At 40.2% G+C, this 27,704-nt stretch overlaps 2 protein-coding genes across 2 annotated transcripts in view; one reads left to right on the top strand and one right to left on the bottom strand.

Annotated features, from left to right (window-relative positions):
- The window catches only part of MED12L (mediator complex subunit 12 like), a 322,246-nt gene extending 303,996 nt beyond the window's left edge, over positions 1 to 18,250 (top strand). The window contains exons 39-42 of the mRNA XM_012812967.1: positions 84 to 240; positions 3,063 to 3,158; positions 15,777 to 15,858; positions 18,198 to 18,250. Of these exons, the coding sequence (XP_012668421.1) occupies positions 84 to 240; positions 3,063 to 3,158; positions 15,777 to 15,858; positions 18,198 to 18,250 (388 nt within the window). The remainder of the gene's footprint in view (positions 1 to 83; positions 241 to 3,062; positions 3,159 to 15,776; positions 15,859 to 18,197) is intronic.
- A 3,183-nt stretch (positions 18,251 to 21,433) lies between these two features.
- The window catches only part of IGSF10 (immunoglobulin superfamily member 10), a 24,889-nt gene continuing 18,618 nt past the window's right edge, over positions 21,434 to 27,704 (bottom strand). The window contains exons 7-9 of the mRNA XM_023508274.1: positions 26,993 to 26,997; positions 25,161 to 25,258; positions 21,434 to 24,039 (exon numbers count right to left, since the gene is read on the bottom strand). Coding sequence (XP_023364042.1) covers positions 22,125 to 24,039; positions 25,161 to 25,258; positions 26,993 to 26,997 — 2,018 coding nt within the window. The 3' untranslated portion in view covers positions 21,434 to 22,124. The remainder of the gene's footprint in view (positions 24,040 to 25,160; positions 25,259 to 26,992; positions 26,998 to 27,704) is intronic.

Below are 27,704 nucleotides of genomic sequence, written 5' to 3'. Positions count from 1 at the left end.
TGTTTCTTTGTGAATAGGTGTAGTGATCTACCATGTGATATGATGCTTGGAGATGAAAACTTGTTGCATTATTCTTTTGCCAGACTGAACCATCAGGCTCTACAGCAGAGCCCTCTGGTAGGTGGGGGAATTGATGCTGTGTTGACTTCTGCCCATCCAAACCTACCCTCCGTGCCCCTGCCTCAGGACCCAATGAGGCCCAGACAGCCACAAGTTCGACAGCAGCAAAGACTCCTCCAGGTATGAGGCAGGAAGATGAAAGCCATACTGCCATCCTTCAGATAGTGCAAATTCGCCCCAGTCTAAGACATGAATGACACTTCAGACGTTAATTGCCAAGTTCCAAGAAGCCGTGTGTATTTGACACTAGGAGCTAAACCGGTACAAGTTAGTTCTGACTTTCCTTTTGCCGTGCATCTGCCAGGACATTACGGTGTCCTTCCCGTTTCATAAATGTGTTATGGGGGAAATAAATATCTTTATTTTAGTGGTATAAGCCTCAGCGTTACCCAAACTCTGTTTAACTCAGGACCATGCAATTCAAATGCAACGTTTCATACGCGTGGAGAAAAATTGGTTTATCCAAAGGTTTCATCAGATTCCTAGAGAGTTCTGCAATCCAAAAACGTTTCTGTAACACTTCTGGACTGACGAAGCAATGCAATTGGAGGGACTTGGGCTATTTCAAAGACATGTTTAATGTGGTCTCTGGGAGATTTCAGAGAGCTATCATTCACTTACTAATAAAAATATTTGTCTCCTACATAAAGGGTTCCCCCCCTTTGACCTATCGTTGCTTCTAACTTCCTTTTTAAGAATCACAGGTCGTTATGTTTACCTGTGTCATTTGTCTTATTAACAGGCTGATCCGGTGTTACTGGTTTAGAGATTTCCTAATGAGACTCTAGAATGGGCTCTAATCTTAGCAGTCCAACTTGAGACGCACTTTATTTTATGCTAAGAAAAATAACACTACCAAAAAATGGGGAGTTTGATAGAGCTGGAGTGGGGAAGAGCTATACTCTGGTTTTGAGGTCAAGAAGAAATAAACCCATCGTGGAGAAAGGGACAGAGGAGGAACTTACCTGTCCCAACCTTGACACTGGATGGAAGGGAGGGAAAAAAAAAACCTCCCCTGAGAATTTGAACCATACACTCCATGGGCTGGAGGTCTGAATTCAGACTTCAAAATTCTGGTCCGTAGTGCCTCCGAGTGGACAGATAGCCAACACAAATTCTGCATAGAACTGGGTGTCACAATTATAAGATGCCAATAATCATGAGATCATTGGGTGCACCCCAATTTTTGACTTATTTAAATTAAAAAAAAAATCACAAAATTGATAGCATATAGTAGACAACTGGTTTGGAGGAGTGTGGCTGGTAAGCTCACCAGTCCTAATCATTGCATAGATGTTATTTCCAAGATGAGAAAAACCTCATCCTCAATTTGGTTATTGAAATAATTGTAGTACCTTTATCTCTCTCTCTCTCTCTCTCTGTTTAAAGAGACAGAGGCTTACTTTGTCGCCCTCGGTAGAGTGCTGTGGCATCACAGCTCACAGCAACCTCCACTCTTGGGCTTAGGCAATTCTCTTGCCTCAGCCTCCTGAATAACTGGGACTACAGGCACCCGCCACAACATCAAGCTATTTTTTGTTGTTGCAGTTTGTGCAGGGCTGGGTTTGAACCCACCACCCTAGGTATATGGGGCTAGCGCCCTACCCACTGAGCCACAAGTGCCTCCCAGTACCTTTCTTTTAAATATGTAAAGACAGTGTTGCTGTTAAGATGTACATATTATCACTAATATGATTATTAATATTCACAGCAATACTTTTCAAATCATTATTTCCCCCTCAAATGCCAAGGATACCTTTCAGGATCTTTTACGACTGATAATTTACAATTTACTCTTTTTTTTTTTAATTCTCATTTCTAAATCACTAAACAAAGTTACTACATTATTTGTTTACAGATTTCCTATCTTACATTGGTTGCTTCTTAGGGAATAACATGTACTTTTTATCCCAATTAGCATAATATGTCCTTCTGGTAATTTTTTCATCACCGACACATTCCCTAGAGTAAAAGAAAAGTGATTTGCTAGTCCATCAGGATTACACTTGTTCCTTTATTTGGTGATTGGCTGTCTCTATAAAGGAAAAAGTTAACTATGCAGTTGGGTTAATTTTTCTCAGCAGAGTTCCCGGAGAGCCAAATGGCAAGTTGGCTACGTATTGTAATTGTGGTGTTTTGGTACAACTTGCATCTTTTATGTTACGAGTGACCTGTCCATACCTTTGAGCATTGTCACTTAGCAAGAAACACCATGGGGCGATAGCTAGTTATTGCCTTTGGTCAGAAGACCGATAACTTGGGGGATAGTACGCAAACCCAGTTAGAAAAATGCAAAGGTTGAAAACGTTCCTAGGCTGTCACCATCAGGATGAAGTTGTTTGGGTAAAGCAAACATTAAAGGTTATGGAGACCAAACTAACTATTAATGTTTTCCCCTCCTTTACGTCCCACCTGGTAGATGTCTAGTCTGTGTTTCTTCTCTGACTTGGAAGCATTTTCTAAGAGCTCTATCTTTGCGCCATTCCTGTCTCTGACATGATTCCTGTTTTTTATGCTGGTAATTTATGCCAAAACGTCTGGTGGTGGCTGGTCTACATCTTCCTTTAAAGAAAATGTAATGTATAGGAATTCTTCCAGATGTCATAGGCACTGTCTAAGGTGGTAGTAGAAAGGCAAACGGCATGAAAGGAGCCACAGCTGTGTACACAGAGCTTGGCCCCCAACAGAGCAAAGTGGTATTACAGACAGAGAAAGCTGGCCAAGGGGGAGATCTTTGGGTTGGGAGGCTCCAGGAAGGTTTCATGACACAGCAGATTTAGGTCTTGCCCTTGAAAGATGAATGAGCTTTGGCAAGGAGGCAGGTGTATATTATTTTTGCCAGAATAGAATAATTAGATAAAAGTGCGGGGGAATGAGATTCAGAAATGATGTTACCCTCTTCGCTTTAAGTGTATGATCCTCTTTTTGTTTTTTACTTCCAGATGCAGCAACCCCAGCAACCCCCTCAGCCCCAGCAGTCCTCTCAGCCCCAGAGCCAGGCCCTTGGTCTCCAAGCAATGCAGCCCCAGCAACCTTTGGTAAGGCCTGTTGTTTTGGAACCAGGCACGTGTGTTTCTTCTATAAAGACAGGTTGCATTCTTAGTCGCATCCATTGTGACAGCAATGAATTGGAATAGCCATACCATAGCAGCTTTTTCTAGACTTGGTTTGGTTTTTCTTACACTTGGTACATTTGTTTTCATACAAAGGTACAAAGAAATAATTGGGGTTCATAGGTTATGCCATTTTTTCCTCTTCAAAATTTTTATTTTTTATATTTTTTTCTCTTCAAAATTTTTAAACTGTTTCACAGACTAAAATTTTTATAGGCATTTTGATACTTTTTTGAGACATCACTTAATGTTAAAATGAAAACATTGATTTACTGTGTATATGTAGATTATCTTACTGTACTTTTTTATTAATCTTAAAAACCATGGAAGTGCTTTCTAAAATATTATCTTCACTGATGTGAAAGAAACTGTTTTCACCCATTTAGCATTTGGCATTTGTTATAAGAATTTTCATATAACTCATATAGATTTCACTTATCTAGCTTCATAAATCAAATTTGGAAATGTCTCATGCATAGCATCATAGTTTTCTGGGCCTCAGTAATTCACAACAGTCTTTGTTTTCCCATATTCCCGCTTTTTAGTAACTTACTTTTTTCTTTGAATTGCCTTCATTTTATATTTACTTATATATATATATATTTTTTTTTTTTTTTTTTGAGACAGTCTCAGTATGTCAACCTCAGTAGAGCACTGTGTCATCACAGCTCACAGCAACCTCAAACTCTTGGGCCCAAGTGATTCTCTTGCCTCACCCTCCTGAGTAGCTGGGACCACACGTACTCGCCACAACACCCAGCTATTTCTTGGTTGCAATTGTCATTGTTGTTTAACAGGCCCAGGCCAGGCTTCAACCCACCCGCTTTGTGTATGTGGCTGGCACCCTACTCGCTGAGCTATGGGTGCCAAGCCAAATAAATATATTTTTAAAGGAATCATTTTACCACTACCATTACCAATCCCATCACTTGCTATGTGTTGTAAAGATGTTTGGAAATGAATACCAAAAGAACTGAGACCAGAATCTCCAGGTAACTAAATGATATGGGTCTGACCTAAGATGACCTAGCTTACTGGACATGACTCACACTTTGGGAAACACTGGGGTAGACTGTCTTCACTGCAGGATTTGAAAGGTGGGTGGTTTCACAACTTGCAGTAAAAGAGGAACAACACAGCAGACTGATGGTATCTTAGGAAGGGTCAGAAAAGAGTGAGATGGTTAAAGGACCCTGCCCACACAGGAGTGACAAAAACACAATCAGCTGGAATAGGGCATCCCTAGTACATTTAACAAGCCTCAGTTTTGGCCAGTTTGATCTCTGTTATTTTAAGTTAATTCTTCCTTATCATGGATTTAATTTTTCTAGTCCTGATATTTTTGCAGGTTGCAGTCCACTTCAGAGATTGTTTTTAAAATAGAGGCAGTATGTAAACATTGACTGTTTATTTCTTATGTGTTATTAGTAGGAATTGGCTATTTACCAGTGTTGTAGAAGGGACTCCTTTGAATGGATCCTGCTGACATCCCAAGTTGCAAAATAATATGAAGAATTGTCATAAACCCTTTATCCAGACTGGCTAATTAGTAACATTTTGCCACATTCGCCTTCCTGTTCTATCTATACACACATACACACATGTGCACACACCCTCCCCCCTTCCTTTCCTGATCTATACATACGAGTAAATAACAGATGATTGCCACCTTATTCCTAAATACTTCAATTTGTTTTTTCCAAGAAGAAGGGTATTCTCTTATGAAAACTGGGTATAATTATTAAAATCAGGAAATTTAAAATTTATACAATACTGTATAAATCTTTGGCAAATCAGGCCATTTGCACCACTCATGTCTTTCATAGTTGTGTGTGTGTGTGTGTTTCCTCCCCTGGTTCAGTATCATCACACATGGCATTTAACTTTCATCTGGTCACTCCCTTTTAATCTGAACAAATTCCAAAGCTTGCTTTTATTGTTTTCATGGCATTGACGGTTTTAAGGATAGGATATTTATTTCATAGACTCTTACTCCGTTTGATTCATCTGCTTTGATTCATTATGACTAGATTCAGAGTATGCATTTCTGGCAAGAGTATCACAGAGGTGCTGTCGGGTCCTTTTCAGTGGATGGCATTAGGATGTACATTATTGACGAGATGACTTTCATCTCTTTGTGTAGGTGGTATACGATTGATTTTTCCCTTAGCAATTAATGAATTTTAATAATAGTTTGATACAGTCTGTCTTTGTTATTTATCAAACTTTTAACATTAGCATCTATGAAATTATTTTCACCTGAATCTATTTTACTTTGAACATGGAAAAATGATGATTTTCTATTATTTTTCTGCACTTAGCAGTTGGTATCCTATTTTCAGGAGGAGCTTCCCCTTCTCCCCCATTTATCCGTCTCCAAGTTATGCTTTAAATTTTACCATTTCTCATTTTAACATTTGACTCTGATTTTAAAACATGCAACTTTTATTGAAGATTCTTTCTCCACGCGTACCCAGCATTTTATCATTACACAGGGCATCGGTTAGATTAAGTTTGGCAATTTAATGATTCACTTTCCGCTGAATTTTAGGCAAATATTCACTAGGCAGTCCAAAAGTTTGAAGTAGCCTCACTTTTTTGCTTCTGTCTACAACAAAACGCTCTGGCGATATTTTGACAAAAATCAAACAAATAAATAACATACCTGCTGTGTCCAGTGTTTGGTTAATTGATGCTGACGTTGCAAATCCTTGAGCTTTTTTCCCCCTAACTCACAACAAAACTTCTCATACTACAACGCTTATGTTAGCAATCAGTTGGTGGAAAATAACTTCTGTGTAAATATACCTTTCAGAGGCTTAATACAAATTCGTAAGTGGCCACTTCACTACTAAGTAAATAATGGAACCTAATAATTTGAGAATTATAACATGTTTAGCTAGTCATTGCTAATTGTGAAATAGATGCATAGTACCTACTTTAACAAAAAAAGCAAACTTTAAACTTTACTTCACTTACTATTGGCTATATGTAGAGTACATTTTTAGATTTTTACTTTTGTTTCCGATATGTAAATAAATAACCTTATATGAAATGTGCATGTTATGTGGCTCATAAATAAAAATCTCTCTAGTTAGTCTATATATTGTAAATTATATTTAATCTATACTTTCTTTTCCATCGAAAAATCTATGTACTTAATCATATAGATGTATACCTGCCATCCTAAGACTGCAAGTTTTACCTTTCCAAAGGGTTGGCTTTCATTTCTGTACACATATCCTTATAAAGTAGTTATTAAGTTTAACAAAAATCGTGGATGAGATTGACTCCTACAATTAAGCAATTAAGCAAACATTAGCAAGATCTTTCCCCTTACTGTCTTTGGCCTTCCATCCATCTGTTACTAGACATTATTTTCTATGGTTTATAATGTAATGTATAGGAAATATAAAAAAAAAAGTTATTAAGGGTATGATTAGTTTTATTCCTAGAGAGTCATGCTGCATAAACTTAAATGGATATCAAGATCAAGTGCCTAAAGTATAATAGTTACTTTTTTATAAATACTTGGTGTCATTACAAAGCTATCTTTCTGGTACTGGAGTAGAAATTGTCTTTAAGTTTCTCAATTATAGTTTCATGCAGAGATCAGTTTATGCAGATTTGAGTCCACCTGATCCACTGGAATTAAGACACATATAATATAAGGGAATTTAATATATTGCTACTCATCTAATGGTTTCATAAATATTTAATACATTTATTGAAATTAAAGAATATACATCAGAGTTATTCTATATTGAAGTTTTTTTAATGTAATAGATTGTATTTCACTTGCTAGCTTAAATACTACCATCCCAGGTCACTCAGAACATGGCGTCTGATTTTTTTACCCCCAGTGTGTTCGTGGGAAAGTAATTCCAGAGTAACAAAAACCTTCCTTCACAGCAGTTTTAATGGGTAGTAAAATCCACAGTAGGCTTTTTATGGCCTTTTTTTTTTTAACCTAAAGACTTTAACTCCTACCTTGAGAGAGTGAGTGAGCGCACTATTTTGTACTGTGAACAGCAATTGCTGGTACAAAGAAAGTATTTATATACAGAGACATATTAGGATGGGTTAAGTAATTTAAAATATTTAGAGTTGGAGTGTTAGGTTTAAAATTAGAAGTTGTAGGCATGGTCAGTAATAGTGGAGTTTTTCATTGTAATTCTTTTTTTAGCATGCTTCTATTTAGTATACTTGTGTACACACACTTTTCAGATTATTAATACAGTCCACGTTTGTAATTTTATTTTATTATCATTTTTTTTCACGTTTGTAATTTTAAAGAGCTCTGAAGTCGGTCTGTTGGATGGCTGTCATCATTTGCTTGACCATGCCACGTATCGCTAAATGTTTTAGGCTGTTTCCAATTTCAAAAGTAGTGGCGCTAGGGATATTTTGATATGTATTCTGTTTCTCATTCTTTTTTTTTCTTTTTTTTTTTTGTTCTTCTCACAGTATAAGAAAATAGAGTTCTAGGGGGAAAGTTTTCTTTAATTGTGTATCTTTACAACAGCAATAGCAATATTAAGAAATTTTGTATTTCCTCTCACCTTTTGGTTCTTTTTCCATATTAGCTCCATTAAGATGTGTTATATACACTACATGTATGAATATATTTCTTTGTGTTTATTCTAAGCATCTCTAGCAGATCTGATTCTTGGTAGTTCGTAATATCCTCCGATCTTTGTTTCTTCCTTTGCGGGCAAAGAGGGTGGTAATTTGGCTGTTGAGGAGAGTTCTGCCTCATTTGGGGTTCTGATTCATGCTGTTTGAAAGCAGAAGTGGTAACAGTAACACAGCTGCCCCCCCATCCCCCCACTCCGACTTGCCTTGGAGTCTAGGGACATAGTCGAATTTAGTAAGTGCTTACTTAGTACGCCCACCCAGTGGAAACCAGCCCCCTGCCCCATGTTAGAAAGCACACCACTAAAGACCAAGCATGTTCCCCACCTCCGGAGGACCTGGACTCACAGGGAACAGGTGCATAGCAGCGCTGCACAAGGAGAGCAGCCTGTAGCTCCTGGGGTTTTATACAAGTGCTAGAGAGGTGGCATTAGTTTGCTAGGACTGCTGTAACAAAATACACAAACTGAGTGTCTTCAACAACCAACATGTATTGTCTCACAGTTCTGGAGGCCAAAAGTCCAAGATCAAGGTGTCAGCAGGAGGAGCTCCTTCTGGGGGCTGTGAGGGAGGATCTGTTCCACGCTGCCGCCCTGGTTTTGTGGTTTGCTGGCAGTCTTTGGCCTTCCTTGACTTTGCAGAAGCATCACGCCAAGCTCTGCCTTCACCTTCGCGTGGAGTCATCGCAGTGTGCGCATAGGTCCAAATTTAATATTTCTCTAGGAACATTAAACGTATTGGATTAGGTCCGTTGGACCCTAGTATGACCTCATGTCAGCTGATAGTGACCCTATTTCAAATGAGGTCATCTTCCCTGAGGTACTAGGGTTTAGGACTCCAACATACCTTTTTCAGGGGCACAGTTTGACCCATAACAGAAGTCAGAAGGTAAAAAAGATTGAGAAACCTCGACGGAGGAGGTTGAATGTGGCAGACCCCAAAAGGCAAGAGGAGTTAATTAACTGGTTTTTAACTGTTCCCTTGTCGAGGGCACCAGCACCCACTAAATGGGCAGGTTGTTTGGGGGCTATACCATGACTTAAAACTCATAAAAAGTTATACACTTATAAAACTTAGGAAAAGTGACTTATAAAACTGACTTAAGACAGAAGTGGTTAGTATTTCTTCAAAATATGTCATCAGAAAACAGAGCTTTTCTCTGAAAAGACTAAGAAAGAGTCTTGCTTGCAGCCCATGTCTACAAATTAAATCTGGGGCTGGCTCGGTATCAATGCCTGTGTGGTCATTTGCTTACTTCAGTCACTTGTCTTCTGTGTAGGGGAAACATCTGGAAATAAAGACATGGGTGCCCTCGCTGGGAAAATATGTTTGGCATCTCCAGCTTTGGCCTACATTGTAATTCTTGCCTTGAAAAATATTTTTAAAGCTTATGTGTTGTTAGGATTGACTTAACTCTTAACTAAATATGTTGACAGTGATCTTTTCTCTAAAGCTGCTCCCTACTTTTAAGAAAATAATATTTCACTGTCCTGCTGTGTCAGTTCTTTTCATCTTAAACTCAAGCTGTCTTAGTTTGGTGACCTGGAAAACACGCTAACAGACAGCAGTAAAAAGTCGGCTTTTTACATTGGTGGATCCTGTGTCAGTATCCTATCATATTGAATATTTACCCTTAAAAAATACCCATAACGGCAGCTACAGTTACTTAAACACTTGCGTTAACTTCGAGTCAGTAATGACATGTGAAATTGTCCTGTCGTCTTCCTCAAGAAATTCACTGGTTTCAATCACAGGAATTGGGCTGTGTTTCTGGATGCCTCTGGAACGTAGATATTCTTCTCCTTGTCACGTGGGAGAAGTTAGGTCCAGAGAATATTCCTGAGCTTTGTTGTCTTTTCATGAATTTGGAATTTCTTTTCCTTGTTAAAGGGAAGGGAGAAGTAAAATTTATAGAATGAGCTTGGGGGAAAAAAAAATCTTAGGAGATTTCTCGTCACAGAGTAGCTACAAGATTTGATACAGTATTTTTTTCTGACTAAACTATGTGCAGATAAAATAAAAGACAGTGTAAGTAGATAATAAATTCTCTGGAATATATCAGCTGCTAGTTTTTTCTCCCTCGCCCCGGGAGAGTGGAGATGTGGCTGAAGGCACACATTTGGGGGGGCCTTCAGTCACGAGCCCCTGAATTGCTGTGATCCATTAGGCTAAAGCGTGTAGAGATCAGAGCCTGTGTTTCCTTCCTCAGAGGAAGCTGAGACTGTCTGTGGACTCTTGTCAGTTGGCCCTGTGGTTTTAAAATAAATGTCGTCTTGGTACTTTCTTCTGCTCACTGATAGTGTAGTGTGGTCACAGCAAGAGCCAGCAAGGACCTCACAGCTGCCATGAGGGCAGAGATGCATTTTACTCACTTTGGTGCCCCCGGGACCCAGAAAAGTGCCCGGTTTTTGATAAATGACTGAATGACTCATTTGTTGAATGTTATAGCAATGAAAAAAATTTTTTTAAATCACACATTATCCATAAGGAAAGGAAAACACAATTCAGAAGGCCAGGTGTCTGAGTCCTCTGAGTCCGTATGTCTGTCTGGCCCGAAATCAGCCCTGCTGCTGATTGTGTCCACATCTGCCTCTACTGGCGGAAGGCCAGGCTCCAGTTCTGAGACAAGAAAAGATCCAATGACACTATTTAAATAGAAATGACTGATCACTCACACATTTGCCTGTGTAATAATTGAGCATAAAAGGTAAATGTTCTTGAATAAATGTGAGTTATAAAAAAGGAATTCAGGGATCAGTCAAAACGTATCAACATACATTTTCTTAAGGTTCAGCAGAACATGACGTCCCCTGGAGAGTGGTTTATGCCACATTGATTAGTCAAACCTGACGATATGTTAAGCTCTGTATTTTTGTCTTGTGGTTGTGGCAAGGCAGGGGACAGCTTCTGCTCCCAAGAAGCTCAAAATCCAGAGCACTAGAGGGAGAAGCAGCTGTCACGTTATACCATATGTTTGGTAATAGAGGCTTCTGCACTCTGTAAATGCTGGAGTGGACAGGTGATAACTTGACCTGTCTGGGAAGAGTGAGTAGGTTTATAGGAGGTTATAGGGCAGGATAAAGGGGGAAGGAAGTATATTCTAGGAGGAGGGATTAACATCTGTGAAGTGAGAGAGACACAGACAGAGGCCAGGAAAATCTCTTCTGCATCATTCGTTACGTTTGAGCAGGGCAAATAGGACATGACACGGATCGTGATTTTCAGGAGCTCCAGTAAACCTTGCTGAGGCTGTTCCGGCTCCCAGGACAGTGGTGGTCCTAGCCAAGCATCTGAGCCATCCGGGGGGAACCAGGTAAAAAAAATCTAGATTTCTAACACTTTGGCCACAGAAATTCTCTTTCAAGAAGTGTAAGGAAGAGTTCTAGGAAGGCAGTTCTTTAAATTTCACCCAGTGGCTTTATGCTTCTCAGCTACGCCCAGGATTTCAGTTACTTAAATTGAAATGCTCAGCAGTGATGTTTCTGTAGGGAAGTGGGTACAGCCCTCTTCCCCTGGTGGTTGGTACTCCAGAGCCCAGGGAAATTACATTTGTGTAGTCTCTTGGTCAGTTTCAGGAAGTTGGACTCAAATTTCATGGCCTCAGAATCCCTTCATATTCAAATATTATTGTGGTCCCAAAGAGCTTTTGTAATAGCCTTTGATATTTACTAGATAGAAATTAAAACAAATACTAAAAATATGAAGTAATTTATTTTAATTTTTCTCTTTTTTTTCTTGTTATCTTAAATAATTAAGATAAGCAATGAGTCATTTATTTTAAAATAAACTGAATAACATAAACACATAACAATAATTATATTTTTCAAAATAAAAATGATAGAATGGCAGAGAATTACATTGTTTCAAATTTTAAAAAGTTTCTTCAATGTCTGGCTTAATAGAAGATACCCAATTTGTTGTGATATCACACTTTATACAGGCTCAGGAAAACTATATATTCATGAGAAAATAAGAGGAAAAAAGCAAATAACATCTTAGTGTTATTTTGAAAATGGTTTTGACCTTGTAGATTACCGGATAGAGCCTTGGGGCCCCTTCCCAGGAGTTCCTGGATCATACTTTGATACCCTCTGAATATGTACTAACTCTTAAGACCACCCAGCAAACCATGTCCCACTCCCTAAAACATACGTGCACACAAGTGTATGAGCTTCCTAGTTACTGCCTAGACCAGGGCTCCTCAGACTTTTTAAACGGGGCCAGTTCACTGTCCCTCACTGGAGGGCAGGACTGCGGGCCCCGGGACGAGTCTGCTGCTAAGCAGGACAGGCAGCAGCGGCAAAAACACCCGGCAGGCTGGATAAATGTCCTAGGTGGGCCGCAGTTTGAGGATGCCTGACCGAGACTCTACAAAATATAGAATCTGAGATCACTGCAATGTTTTATTCTATAGAACACTCTGTGAAGTTAGCTTTAGAGTTTTTTAAAGCTGGCCTAGGCTGGATTTGAACCCGCCAGCCTCGGTGCATGTGGTGCATGCGGCGACACCATAACCACTGTGCTATGGGCGTGGAGCTCCTGTGAAGTAGGCTTTAAATGAACATAAAGAAAGTAGCGAAGTACTTATTAAATGAATAATTGTTAAAATATTTATGTTCTGTGTACCCCAATATACTACTTTATCAGCTTAGATATCTTTATAGCCAATCATTTATAATTTGCAATTATTTCCATATAAGTTAATATTTGGGGGCTGATCTTTCCAACTCAGGATAGGCTGAGGGGGTGGGGGGGACTGGGGAAAGGAGAAACATCGGTCAAAGCTTCAATTGGACTGGAGGAATAAGCTCTGGTCATTTATTGCACAGCCTAGTGACTGTAATTAATAGTATTTATTTCAACATTGCTATAAGAGTAGATTGTAAGTGTTTTCATCACAAACAATAAGTATGTAAGGTAATGGATATCTTAATTATCCTGATATGATCATTCCACAATGTATACATATATCAAGACATTGCATTATAACCCATAAATGTATATAATTATAATTTGTCAGTTTTTAAAAAAAGAATAGCACTGGATGGTAGTTAAAATCATGGACTCTGAGTCCATGGAACTTAGCTGAATCCCAGCCCAATACTTAGAGGGATGATGGGTGAATCCCTGAATCCCTTTGAGTTGCAGATTTTTCATTTGGAAAATGAGAATAGCAGTAAAGGTTCCCAACCTGCTGTATTTGTTTCTAAAACTGAAATACCTCTGAAGATGGAAGAATTAGTTATAATTCACCAAACAGCAAAATTTAACATCAACTCATTTAGTGGCAAAAGCTGAGCTGGACAGAGAGGAGGCTCGGTCCACCTGTCCTGCCGGATGAGACTGTTTGCCTGTCTGCCGAAGGAGTTTAATATGCTGATCATGGGTGCTCCCCACGTCATGCGTGGTCTGTATTTGTGAATGCTTCATAATAAACCATATAGGTACTGAATTCCAAAATACAGCTGTCCCAAGGATTTTGGATAAGAGCTTGAGGATAATTAATGGTGCTTCAGAATTAATGTGCTAATAATATATACATAGAATATCTAGAACAGCTCCTGGTACAATACCAGGTTTTGTTAAATAAATAGAGTGTTTTTTCCCAAATAAGCATAGAAATTTTCCAGATAAGAATCGAATAGAAAGCACTTATTTTACTAACATTTCCACTTAAGTGAAAGATTATTTTTGTTTTATTTTTTAGTCTCTTGATTTGGACAATGGAACAAACTAGCAAGCGTCTGTTTCCCTAATTTGTATTGAGATAAAAATAACATGGATGAGGAAATAGTTCATTAGTTTCGTGTGTCTTTCATGTAGTGGGAATGGAAGGTGCTTCAGAGTTTCAGTCCTCCCGTCGGTTCTTACTAAGCACCTGTGGCATGCTGGACCCTGGGATACATCAGTAGGTAACATCCCGTCTCTGTCCTTGAGTCACTCGCTGACTAGTGGGAGAGAAACAGTAGACCAGGTGTCATGCCAAATCAGTTTTTTTAAAAATCAGCTTGGTACTACCCTCAAATGGGAATTGCCAGATAAAATGTAGGACTCTCAGTTAACTTTGAGTTTCAGGGAACCCACGAATAACACTTTAAGCATGGTCCCAAATATTGCACAAGACGTGCTTATACTAATGCAGTATTTGTCATATGCAATATTTGGGAGATGCTTAGAGCTGAAGAATTGGTCATTGTTTACCTGAGATTCACATTTCACTAGGAACTCAGTGTTTTTATTGTCTAAATCTAGCAACCCTATTTATAATCCTGGGCTATTCTCAGCCACATTGGCAAGCTCTGAGGATGAGATAGATGTTATACATACATTGGGTATAACCATTGGGTATAACTTTTTGAAGACTGTATATAAAAGTTTTACAGCCAAGGTGAAGGGAAACCAGCTGGGAATGATGACACACACAGGGCTGGGCCCAGTGGGGCCAGAGAGGTGTGTGGGGAGGGCCACTTGATCGGAGCTATGGCCTTCCCCGAGTGGGAGGAGTTCAGCCAGCAGAAACTTATTGTGGAAGAAAGGGGCAAAAATACAACAAAGCTTTTTTTCTTTTAGACAGAGTCTCACTGTGCCACTCTGAGTAGAGTGCTCTGGCATCATACATAGCTCACAGCAACCTCAAACTCTTGGGATCAAGTGATCCTCTTGCCTCAGCCTTCTGAGTAGCTGGGACCACAGGCACCTACCACAACATGCAGCTAGTTTTAGAGACAGGGTCTCGCTCTTGCTCAGGGTGGTCTCAAACTCCTGGGCTTAGGCGATCCACTGCCTCAGCATCCCAGAGTGCTAGGATTACCAGTGTGCCCGGCCTCACAACAAAGCTTCACCCTGCGCCCTCCCTCCCTCAATCTGCTCCCGCCCCCAATCTTCTGGGAGTGTCTCCCCCTACCTAGAAGTCAGAAGGCAAAGGGGTCAGCACTGGCTGATACACACACAGGGAGGACAGTGGTCCTGCAGAGGCAGATGGGAACAGCCAGCACAATTCTGATGTGCCCCTGCCTGGTGTCTGGACCGGCTTACAGCAGTAGCAAGCTGGCAGGGGGAGGAGAGAGAGGGAAGAAAGAAAAGGGAGAGAGAGTCACAGGCTGAATTTTGAAAGTTAAGGGGGAAAAGAAGTAAATCAGCATCACCAGTGATTCTAATTAAAAGTAATTTTGTTACTACCAGATACTGACTCTTCTCCCCCACCTTGAAATAACCATCACAATTTCTTCTATCAATTAATGGATAGAATCAGGGTACGCACACCCCCATTTTGATTCTTCCTACAGACTCTGCGTTTGCACAGTCCTGGAATAAGGACCTTCTTAAAGGGGGCTCTGGTGCTTATTTGGCCCACCCTGCCCCAGCCTGGCCTCGATGGGCTGGGGGTGGGATTAGTTGGCCTCCATCCTCCATCAGGTGGGGAAGGGCACAGACCCCAGTGAGTCCTAGTACGGGGACACTGTTCTGCCCCTTTAGTCTTTTCTCCCATTCGCACAAGGCAGAGCCTGTTGTGCTTGATCAAATCCTCTGGCCAGAGAGCTTTCATTTTATCAGTGAAAATGGTTTATAATACGTGGGCCATGATATTTAATAGCCAGCTGGAGAAGAGGTGACAAGGATTTTTCAATTACTTGGCCACATCTGGAATGAAGACTCTTTCACCAGGGCTCTTCAAATAAACGCCAGCTAACCGCCTGCAGAGAGGGCCTGAATGGAGGGGGCACTTCAGATGTTTGCCAACGGGGCGTAAATGAAAAGTAGCTCACACGTGCTGGGCACAGATGGCCTTTTTAACACAAAGTTGTTAAAGTACGTTCCAGATGATCTGCCCCCAGGATCGAGTCTCTGTTCTTGTCTGTGATTGGCACCGTGGGCTCATCTCTGTCCTTTCTCCTTTCACAATTACAGTTTCCCAGGCAAGGCTTGCAGCAGACCCAGCAGCAGCAGCAGACGGCCGCCTTGGTGCGGCAGCTCCAGAAACAGCTTTCCAGTAAGTACCCCCGTCAGCCATGGAACAGATGGCTCCCAGCAAATTCAGAGTAAGCAAAGCACAAGTGGTGGCTTCCCCCAAACGGCACTGCCTTCTCAGTCCAATTTTCATAGTTTTCGGTTTAGTTCGGGGTGTTTATTCTGTCTTGCTTTGGTTTTGGCTTGAATGTTTGACCCCCTCCCACCCCACCCAGGAAAACCACCCCTCTCTTCTTAAATTCAGTGAAGGTATTTCCCTGTTGCTCCCATCAGAACCTGGAGTGTTTCTGTTCATGTTGGAGACTGTAGAACTGCATGCTGGAGGGGCAGGGAGCCATTCAGCTGATGCCCTAGTTCATACAGATGAATGAGCTTAGGCAGCCTCCCTAGGTCTAGAGATACAGGAAAGCCAGCACTGGATGGTGACTGCCTTGCCACTGCACATCCTCCCCTTCCTGATGGTGACTCGGAGAAAGAAAACCTGTAGTGTCCCAGGGAGCCCAGCAGGGCCGTGCTTTCTCCCCCAGCAGTTTTGCCTGCAGTGTCTTTTTTAATTGTGCTGCCTCCCCAGAGCGCATACCAACAGCCCATTTCATCACAGGTCACTTCTCTGCCAGCAGTGAGCTCCCATGAATTGAATCGCCCTGTGCTAGAGTTGCGAAACAGGAAATTTTCTTAGAAGTGGGAGCAAGCCCCTATATAACATAAAGAATATTGGCCTGGCAGTCAGAAGACCTACATCTTGGTGCCAGCTTGGCCACCGTGATCTGGGTCATGTAGCTTTTTCATCTGTGCAGTGAAGAGTGAGACCCGCAGTTTCCTCTGGGCCTCCAATTTTGTGCTTCTGAGGTAGAGAGTACAGACTGCTGTGGGCTGAAGGCAGTGCGGCAGCTCTGGGAGCCTGCTGAGACTGTAAAGGGATAGGTCATTTAATGACTGAGAGGCAGCTGGGTTTTAGCCGCAATTTCTGCCTGCCTGCTACATGCAAGTTCATTTTCCGGCAGAGGGAATGCACTTACGTACCTTGGTGTCTGTACCAGTGCAGACCCAAGATCTATTTTCTTCTTCAAACTTATTTCTCTCTAATAGCTTCATTTAATTTCAGTTAAATCCAGCAAATCAATCTTTTTTAGCTACTGTTTAATAGATAGAATCTATTAAACAAATTTATAATTAAGATTTCATCGCATTTTATTAATTCTGGCTCTCACATTCTTGCTGAGAATATAATCTTGTTGATTTTTAAATACTAGCACTGGTTTGGGGGAAAATAATCCACTCTTACTTCACATCTACCAGAGTTCAAATAATGCAGCTTGCTGTATTTTTTTTTTAAAGCTGTCATTTCTGGAGCACTTTCTTGGACCCAGACACCTGGGAAGCTTTACATGTATTAATTCACTTTATTCTTAAACCAACTTGGGAGATTAGGTATTGGTGCTGTTCCCATATTATAGAGGAACCAGCTGAAGAGTAGAAATGTTGGCTAATTTTGCCCAAAGTTACTCAGCTGACACAAAAGAGAGTTGGGACTTGAACTCCAGTGGTTTCCTGCCAGAGCCTGCCTCTTAAGCACATAAGAATATATACTTAAGCACATACAAAAGTACATATTCTGCCTGATACTAGCAGTGACGATGCCAGCCCTTTGTTGAAGAGTGGCAACCAGGCCAAACTGCCCAGCGCGTAGCTCCGGAAGGCTCCCTTTATATCATGGCTCATGTGAATAGGGCCTTTGGATCTGAATAACCCAGAGTTATAAAAGCGGTAGCTGTTTCTGTGTCAGTTTTTGGTCCCTACGGACTGCTCTTTATTTTTTCTGTGTGTGTGCGTGTGTGCTGGGCACGCGCTGAGTCGACAGTCACCCTCTCTGGCACCTGCATACGCTCTCTCACACACGGTCACTTGGTTCTGTTGTTATGTTTCTTATGGTCATTTGCAAAAAGTTGCCCAATTCCAATCTTAAGTTTCTCTTTCCTATTATGTCAGTGTTGAAGAATTGCTGACTTGCTCTTATAAAGATTTTGATAACTTCAGTGTTATGAAAACTTTACAGGAATGATCCTCTTGCCTGTCAGGATTGGGGCATCACTCAGAGGGAGTCACTTTGGATGGCCAGTTACCTCAGTCCTGAGGCCTGGGCATTGGCAGGGGTGGGGGCCGGGGTAGTGCTGGCTCCTCTGAGTGAACCGAGGGGTGCCCTTTTGACACTAGGGTCTTTTTAGGACAAGGGTCGTATTCTCTGTCTAAGCAGTCTGTTCCCTCATACCTGAAGGTGGTCCCAAGACCAGTGACAGGGTTGTAAAATCTGTGGTATAATTTTGTGTCTGTAGTTTTATTTGAAATTGTTTTACTCATTAGGTAACCAGCCACAGCAAGGAGTGACTTCTTACGGGCATCCCTCCCACTTCTGAACCTGCGCGCCAAGGAGCCGTGAAGTCTGTGTTTGCACTGAAAAACAGAGCATCGAGTTTAAAGCATTAGTCATCCTTGAAAACGTCCCTTTTTTCTTTCTTTTTTTGACATTTTACGCTACATCTCACACAAAGATGTTTAAACAAAAAGCCAAGGAGAAGTTGTGGTTTGATTTTATCACTTTCAACTTTAAAGTAGGTTTAAAAATGTGGATCATGCAGGCCAACTCCGGGAAGAGTGTGGTAGCAGACCTTTGGAAATTGGTGCTTTTTTGAATCTCTTATTTACCGAAAGAATGAATTATGGTGGATTTAAAATGTTTATGTATTTCATTCATTAATGGTGGCTTTTTTTTTTAACCCTCCTTTTCTCCCCCCCCCCCCGCCCCAAAACTGTGCTGGACCAAACTACTGATTTGAAAGTCATGTCAGATCTTAACAGGAAAGTGACCCATTTATTCTGCATTCACCTGTAATGGTGAAATGGACATTTATTTGCATCACTCTAATTTGAAATGTTTATAATTTCATAAGCACTTTATAAACTTTGTTCTTATTTATGTAGGACCTTTCTTTGCTTTTGATGTGGTCAAAAGGTGCTGAAACAGATTGTTGCTTAGTACTTAGATTTCTTAAACCAATAACTTAAACCAAGGTTTCTACATGTACCACCCTAAGTAACATGTACGGAAGCCTGTTAGAAGTAGGTGTACTCAAATTTGTTTTCAGTGGCAAGATCATTGGCCAGAGTCTTTGTGAAGGTACAGCACGTAAACTCTAAAGGTCTGAAAGAACCACGCGGAATCGTTCCAATTATTTATCGCCAGTCTTGGTTCTTCTGAACCTTATGCCAACTTGGGGGAAAAAAATTAGCAGCTGGCCTGAGATTCCATAGAGTTCAAACTCAACGTGGTTTCCAGAGAATCTGGTCCCAAAGTCCAGGGGCCTCTGGTTTTCATGAAAGGTGTATTTGCTGTTTATTTTGTATGGTAAGTATTTGCTATTTTGAATTTATTAATGTTGGTGTCAGTCTTGGTTGTGTATTGCATATACTGTATTTATAAATCGGTGCAAAAAGCACAAGTAAATTATACATCAAATTTATTATAAAGAAATAGTAACTATTTTAACTTTGTTCAAGTATGTGGTAATTTGCTCCTATTAGAGTAAAAAAAAAAAATAACAGTAAATTATTATCAGTTTGTGTAACTTAAGAGTATTCCATATGATATTTTTTTAGATTTAGATGCATAAAATTTTGAATGTGAAAATTGCAGGGCATTTAAAAACATATGTGGGGGATATTTTCCCATGTTCTGTGTAAATCCATTTTCTTTTGCCATATGATTTTACATGTAATGTAGTCGCACATACTGTGAATAGATTTGTCTATAACAAGCAAACCATGTAGGTCTACTTTATTTTTTTTTTTTTGAATGTAGCTAGTATAACTTTAGTAGGTGATTTCTTTTGCAAATCATTATATAAATAATTTATCTTCCTAGGTGAGTTTCTCATTGCAAAGTTTGACTCATGCAAATGACCTCAAATACTTGTCAGCTTACTTTGCTGTGGCAACATCCATGTGAACTGCTTTGTACACTGTGAAAATATCTCACTCCAGCCTGCTCACTTTGTGTTTACTCTGGGCTGGAAAAGACTTTGCCAAAACATTAAAGACCATTCTTTTCACTAAATTAACATAGTCTATCTGCTTTCAGAAGATGTATCTGTACATTTCAGCTGGTTTTGTACTATCAGGTTTTTTTCCCCCGATCAAGATTCATCCTCTTGGAGTTCATGAAGTTGTTTTTCTTCCAAGTAATATATGCATACGATGGCTGCATTGGCAACACAACTGAAATGTGAATGTTTGTTGTGCCTAGTGAGTCCTGTTCCGTCCTTATTCAGTTTCTTTTCAAGAATTAGAGGTATTAAAATGCCAGTTTCCGTTTGAACCGTATATTTTTGTAGCTCAACCTTGCAAACAGCAGTAACAACTATTTCAAGAATGTTAATAATCGCATAGCATTTGTATGCACTTTATATTTTGCGGAAGTTAATTTATTAATCATTTTGCACATGAAAGTTGTATACCTTTATTGTTGTGGCTAGTTTTTTTATTTTATTTTTTTAGGTGAGGAAGCTAAGGTCATAGGAAGGCCCAAGATTTTATGGAAAGCTGAGGAAAAAGCAGTTGTTTCCCCCTGTGCATGATCAAGAAAGCAACTGGAATTTAGTCATTTCATTTTCTCCTATGTAATCCTCTATCTTCAGAGGTTTCTACTTTTTTCTTTTCTAATAAATGCATTAGTTTGAATGAAAATGATCGCAAGGGAAAGCCAGGAGGCAGAACCTGGCAATTTTCTTGGTGAGACAGAGAAGAGGTGATCTTAAAATAAGATGGAGACCCCAGGTCCCCTCGAAGATAAGACCTTGACAGTTAATGGAGTTGGCTGAACTGACCACAAATCCTGGATCAAAGAAGCCCATAGAGGACATACTTGTTTACACTGCAGGCTTGTTCCTCATAGGGTTGCCTTTGTCATTTTATTTATCCTTCTCGGCCCAGAAGTACAGGGAGATCATTTTACAGTGAGCACCTTTCACCTCTTGCAGCCACGAGGCCGAACCTCAGAGACCAGTAGCAAATCAGTTCACCTGTTAGGTGAGGCCAGCTGAGAAACAGTGTAGGGAGCTCATCCAGCAGGCTCATGCGATCGGGGCTAACGCAACTCTTGGTTTTGTGTCCTGAACAAGACCTGTGGCTTTTTTATTTTTTTCATTTATAAAGCTCCTACAATTATTAAATAGTGAATATTGGCATAGATGGTTAGAGAAATTTCGCTGGCCAGTCCTCGCTCCTAGAGTTAGAAAAGATGAAATCATATAATGTCTACGAAATTAATTCGGCTTGAATTAAGCATGTAATATAAATTCAGTGAATTACAAAAAGCAACATTTGTGTAGGGTTGATCAGATTTTAAATACAGTGAAACTTCGTTATATAAAATGGATTTAGACCCTCCCGTTCTCCCATCACATAAAACAAAACTGTCATTTAATGAAATAAATTCATCATAAGGCAATGTTTTCTTCTCAGAAAAATTTCCTTAAGAACAGCTCTCAACCTAGGGTGCCTGAGTAGATTTTAAAGTTACAAAGAAGTTTCATTGTATTGTAAAAACCTTTTTAGTGGGTGTGTATTTGGACAAAAATGACTCCCCGCTTTCACATTTGATGATGTTGCAGGTGTTCCCTTGCTTTTAAACCTGTGAAAGAGTTACCCTGCATTTATTTTTAAATGCAGTTATTAAAACATTTTTGTATGTCTCCATCAATGAGAATTTTCAGTGTGAACCAATGGTGAATCATAAAACAGTTCAGTGCTTATTTTCTGTAGGTTTTAGCAAAATATTTATAAACCGACCACAAAATATTTATACATCAAGATGACAAATTTACATAAAGACTACAGGTTTGATTTCCCCCATCGTCTCTGTCCGGAGTGCCATGCTTATAACATGGACAGAAAGTGGACACTAGGCAACCAGTACTAAAAGAAAAAAGTGAATGTTTTTACTGAAAACTTCAGGTACGTTAGCCACGTGTTATTTTATGGTGGACCGTTCTCTCTTAATGTTCATTTGTTGGCAAAATAAAAGTGCCTTAAGTTAAAAGTTTGTTTTGAGACCCCTTAAAGAAATCAGTATCAGTTCATAACGCAATTGATTTACGTCTCTTTCTGCATGTCCATTGTAAATTTAATATTGTAAATGTATTCAGATCATTTACACGCCTATGGCTGCCTTTGATTAAACTTCTTCCAAAAAATAAAGTCTGTCCAGATTTTTAATTTTAATTCTACTCCATGTCAGATTACTTGAATATACGTTGTCGCATGATCACTACCAAGTGGGTTTTTTGCCGTGCATCTGTATATCCCAGAATCGGAGGCTTGGGGGCTCTGAATGACGAGGGTACCCTGCAGGTGAAGCTGCTCATGGCCATGTTTTCTCCCTTGACTCGCCATTGACAGCAGGGAGTGGTCCGGGGCCTCCCACGTGATTTCTGGCTTTGGAACTCCCAGGGCCAGACACTGGAGCTGAAAGGCTGCTCCTGTCCTTGTGAGGATGCTCCTGGGTGGGCGGCTTGTGATTCTGGGAGGATAGGCTACGATCATTACTGGGATGGTGATCAGTGCCTGACCGATGCTATTTTGAGCCTTACAAATGTAGTTTCCTCTGTCATAAGCTGTTGCTGCTTTAATGACTAGGGTGCCATTGTCGTGCAGTATGTATTTCCCATTAACGTGAGGCCTGTCTAAGACATACCCACTGGGCACCGTCCATCTGATGCTGGGCTTGGGGATTCCATCAGACACACAGTGCAGTGAGAGAGATTCCCCACTGATACTTCTTACCGTCCCTCCTGCATGGGTAAGAATAACCGGCTTCTGGCCAATTTCTAAAATGATCAGTTTCTCAATATAGCCAACTTGATTTCTAGCTGCACAGCGGTATTTTCCAGCGTTGTCCCGAGTTGTCTTATAAATGATGAAAGAACCATTGCTTGCTATCAGATATTGAGAAGGTTGTGGTCCATTGGAAAATCGTGTGCCATTGGGTAAAATCCAGATCATTTCAGGTGGTGGGTTGCCATCAACAGAGCAATTCAAGGCTGTGGACTTGCCAAGCTGGGCAACTATTTTTTCATTAAAAGGATTTCGGAATGTCGGTCTTCTCAGCATTTCCAGAACTTCTAACTGTACCACCAACACGCTCTCTCCTCCTTCATTTCGAGCCACACAGACAAAATCGGCTGAATCCGAAAGCCTCACGTTCCTAATCTCCAGGGTTCCGTTTGTGTAGACGCTGATTCTGCCCCCGTAGTACGGGGCTGTGAGGAAAACATTGTCTGGCATGACCCACATGACTTCAGGAGAGGGCGTCCCTTCAGCTCGGCAGTCAAAGTGTTTTTTGGAATGCCTCACAGCTGTAGTTTTAATAACAGTTTTGTTCGTGTACAGACCATTGATTAAAGGAGGCTTAGAGACAACATCCAGTTTGTACATTCTGGTGTCATCCCCGCTGGGATTTCGGGCTACACACACGTACTCTCCAGAATCGAGCAGTTTCACTCTGTTGATCGACAAAGACCCATTGGCATGAAATGTGTACCTACCACTGGAGACGGAAATCATGTCGTTAGAAGGCAGCAACCAAAATATTTGGGGTTTGGGATCCCCAGTGACCTCACAGTCCAGGAGCGCAGTGTCTCCAGCTTTGATTCTTGAGTTGGCCTTGGAACTCTGCCTTATCCGCGGGGCAGCTGTTAGAACCGTTAGGTGCACCTTCATTTCATCCTTCCCTAGGGTGTTCTGGGCATAGCAAGTATAATCTCCTTCCTCTGCTATCCCAACTTTGTTGAAATACAAGGTTCCATTGTCAAAAAGGACATACCTCCTGGTCCTGTGGCCACTGTCATCTGCTTGCATTGCATTGTTGATCATCCTTCCGTCAGGCAGACTCCAGGAGATCTCAGGCACCGGGGAGCCGGAAGCTTTGCAGTCAACTTGGAAATCTTTCCCGTGAAGCACTTGCTTTTTAAAGTACTGCTTGTGGTCAATTTTGGCAGGTTTCAGTCTCAGGCTGACGTGCATCAGTATCAGATCGTCTCCCATTTTGTTTCTTGCCACACACAAGTAGTTGCCACCATCTTTTTCTGTGACAGATCCAATAAACAGGGATCCGTTTGGGTAGACATGGATTCTGCTGCCCATCCTAAGGAGAAAAGAGACGAACGTGAGTGCAGCTGTTAGTGGGAAGGAAAGACATCTTATTTACACAGGATTAGCTCTCCATTCCCCAGCTTTATTAAAGCATGATTAACATAAATTAGGTATGCAACATGATGTTTTGATAGAGTGAAAATGATCACCACAATTAATCTACTCAGCATGTCCATAACTTCGCCTGGTGAGAAATCCACTATCTCTAGTGTTCCTCTCCTCATTAATCTTTAATTATCATAGAAAGGAGATTAAGTCCGTGTGAGAAATACTACTTTGCACTACCTTATACCTGTTGAGTTAGATAATTCTTTTACAGCTTACAAGACAATAAGCTAGTAGTGATTTCAGTTTTTATGGGATTAACTCTAAAATGTTGCAGTAAAAGTTTAGTTGCTCAGAAAAAACGCCAGCCACTTTTTTAAAAAGTTATTAGTAACAAAACCATTATTGAACTATTTGTTTAGAAAATCAGCCTACTTTTATTAGAGAGAATGCCAGTGTAAAGCTCTTTGGAAGCTTGTTGCAGCATCGGTCCTCTGTGGGCGGGTATAAAGTGACTCTGGTTTCTGCATGAGGTGAACTGTGGCAAACCATTTTTCTCATGGATACAACCGCTGCACAGCCTGCCGTTACCACATTTAACCACTAGATGGCAGATATTTCCTGTTTTTTTTTTTTCCAAAAAGACCAGGGGAATTAAATTGGTACTAGAAGTGGGATCAGGGATAGCCGACGGTGAAAAATTGATGTGTTTTTCTTACTTTTTGGCAACATGGGCTAAGCGGGCAGATAAAACTGGAGAGAAAAGTGAGGACTACTTTTTATAGCATAACCGCTAACCAAGTCAAACAGCCTCAAGTTATTTTTATTTTCCAAAAAGCCTAAGTATGGAGAGCATTACAAAGCATTACAGGGGTGTCCTTTTAACCCCCTAAAGTGTGAATCCATAAGAACTCCCATAAGAACCCCAAGGTAAAATCACATAATGAATGCACTTAATAAAGGAAGTGGAAAAGGTCGGGTGCTGTGCATGGACTTTTTGATCTTAAAGTTGTTTCTTTCCTCACTAATCAACTGAAAAATTGAAATTCAGAGAGATTTAGTAACTTGCCTTTGTTCACAGGTTGGTTCTCAATCCCTGTGCTTTCCAACATGCTACACTGCCACCTTCTATTATTCTTTCCCCATGCTTGCTGGAAGCATTGGTTCTCAAACTGCATGTTAAAATTATTTGTGGAGTTTAATACTGATGCCTAGTTTTCCTCTCTAGAATTTCTGACTTAATTGGTTGGAGCATAGCCTAGGCATCAGTGTTCTGAAAGTTTTCCAGATTAAAGCTTTTCCTGTGTGGCAAAGTCTAAGAACCACTGCTCCAGTTGTTGGTTTTCAATAGAGTAACCCCCATCACTAACATCAGGATTATGTATTAAATTTAAGAATACATATCCTGACTTTAATTTTCATAAATTCAATAGATCTGGCCAGAGAACTAGAAACCCACTGTTTAATAGACTTCCCAAATGACTTACAAGTTTACAGACAATTAAGTTTGAGAACCAGCCCCGAATTGTAGTGTGCAACGTCACCTGGAGGGCTTTTAAGAATGCAGATTGCTTGATGAAACATAAAATCAGAGTTTCTGGTTCAACAAGTTCCCAGGCATTGCTAATGCTGCTGGCAGGGTGCTACACTTTAAGAACCATTGGCTTTAGAGGGGTACACCTTATCTTCCCCAAGTCTGATGCAACTGAAGGCTGTGATTTGTAAGAAGAGACTGATGTTAAGAGAATTTAATTTTGAAAGAAGTTTTTCTTGGGTAAATAAAATAGTATTCTTTATAATGATCAATGAAGGAGCAAGCACCTTCAGCCTTTCCAAAGCACCGCTCCTAGAATGTTATGGTGCTGATTCACCAGGAAATATTTCTTAAAAAGCAGATTCTGATTCCGCAGGTCTGCGGTACTATAACAAGCTCCCAGGCCATAAGGAGTGAGGTTACAGAAGAAAGAAATCTATTTGTATGTTGAAACATATGTCACATAAGTTTTATTGAACGTAGTGGAGATAGACTAACAGTGCTGAATCATTAAAAAAAAAAAAGGACTTTTTAGTTTTGCTGACAAGCAGGTTTAAAGAAAATGAAAGGATTTTACTTGACTTGGGCATGGTGGGGTGGACTTGGATCAGCAGAGCCACAGTTCTCTTATTTTTAGAATCTAAAATCAAACTTTTAATGCTGAGAGGTGGGTAGAGTAAGAGTTTTTTAGTTTTTGTTTTGTAATAGAACTGCCCTTTTTCTTTCTATTAACATATTTAAAGCACAGAAGAAGTAAAGAATATACTTGCCTTTTTGAGTGAGTTAGTTACAAAATAATCACTGAAGCATTTAGTTAACAAAGTTCTATTTCCTTAGAAGAATGCAGCGCCTCTGGTGCAGCCATATGGTATCTGTGGTCTTAAACACTCTTTTGTTCTTCTGCGACATGGGCAACCTTGCTATGTTCCATAACTATTTTCCCAAAACAAAATTTCTTTGCTACTTAACTCTGAAGGATTTGTTGGAAAACTTGGTCAAGGTTCATTCTGAGATGATGATACTGAGTTTTAGAGTACTTTCCAGAACTTTTTTGGACTAACTTTTTAAGACACTCCTTTATATTTTTTCGTAAGTCCTAATAAAAGATTTCCATTTTCTAAAGTTGACCTGATGCCCAGAGAATATTTTGGACCTTGTCTTTACAACCTAAATTTTGAATTTTATCTGTTATTCCTGTCACGAATGTGATGCTTTCTACAATTCTTGCACTGGTGACCTGCAGGAGTCGTTCAGAATTACACAGAGTAATAAGCAGTGTCTGAGTAAATGACAGTCATCCCATGTGCTATGGAATTTAAGTGCATTAATTTTAGAAAGTAGAACTGGCGTCCAATAGTGATGCAATGCTTACAATAACTTGAAGGGAAAAAGAGAGAGAGAGATGCTGTTACTGCAAAATTAAAGGCAAAACCTGATAAATAAAGCATTGAAAATATTTGATGCCTTGAATAAAGTAGAATTAGGGTATATGTATATTGGATAATAAACGTGAACTTGATTTCTAAAGTTCACATTTCATAATTCAGCATATTGAAATTTTCAAACTATACTAATTTCTTTCTTTTTTTTGAGACAGAGTCTCACTTTAGTGCCCTTGGTAGAGTGCTATGGCATCACAGCTCACAGCAACCTCCAACTCCTGGGCTTAGGGAATTCTCTTGCCTCAGCCTCCCAAGTAGCTATGACTACAGGTGCCCGCCGCAATGTTCGGCTATTTTTCTGTTGCAGTTTGGCTGGGGCCGGGTTTGAACCTGCCACCCTTGGTATATGGGGCTGGTGCCCTACCCACTGAGCCACAGGCGCTGCCCAATCTATACTAATTTCAGTTTGACATTTAGTCAGATAATTTTGATGACTTCTTTGAAAAACTTGAAAATTAACATTTACTTTTGAATTAAAGAACACACATGTGAAATTTAATAACAATATTCAGTACAACTCATATTGTGACCCCATAAAAAGGTCTATTCTACTCCTGAGCATGAGTACAAATTCATATTGTGTACAGTTTTTCTTTCTTGGATATTTTCAAATGTATAAAATGTAAATGCTCGACCCTATCT

Source organism: Otolemur garnettii, unplaced genomic scaffold, assembly GCF_000181295.1.
Source record: "Otolemur garnettii isolate 467f Iridium unplaced genomic scaffold, OtoGar3 scaffold00236, whole genome shotgun sequence".
NCBI classification, from domain to species: domain Eukaryota; kingdom Metazoa; phylum Chordata; class Mammalia; order Primates; family Galagidae; genus Otolemur; species Otolemur garnettii.
This window is presented reverse-complemented; position numbering and strand designations above follow the sequence as displayed.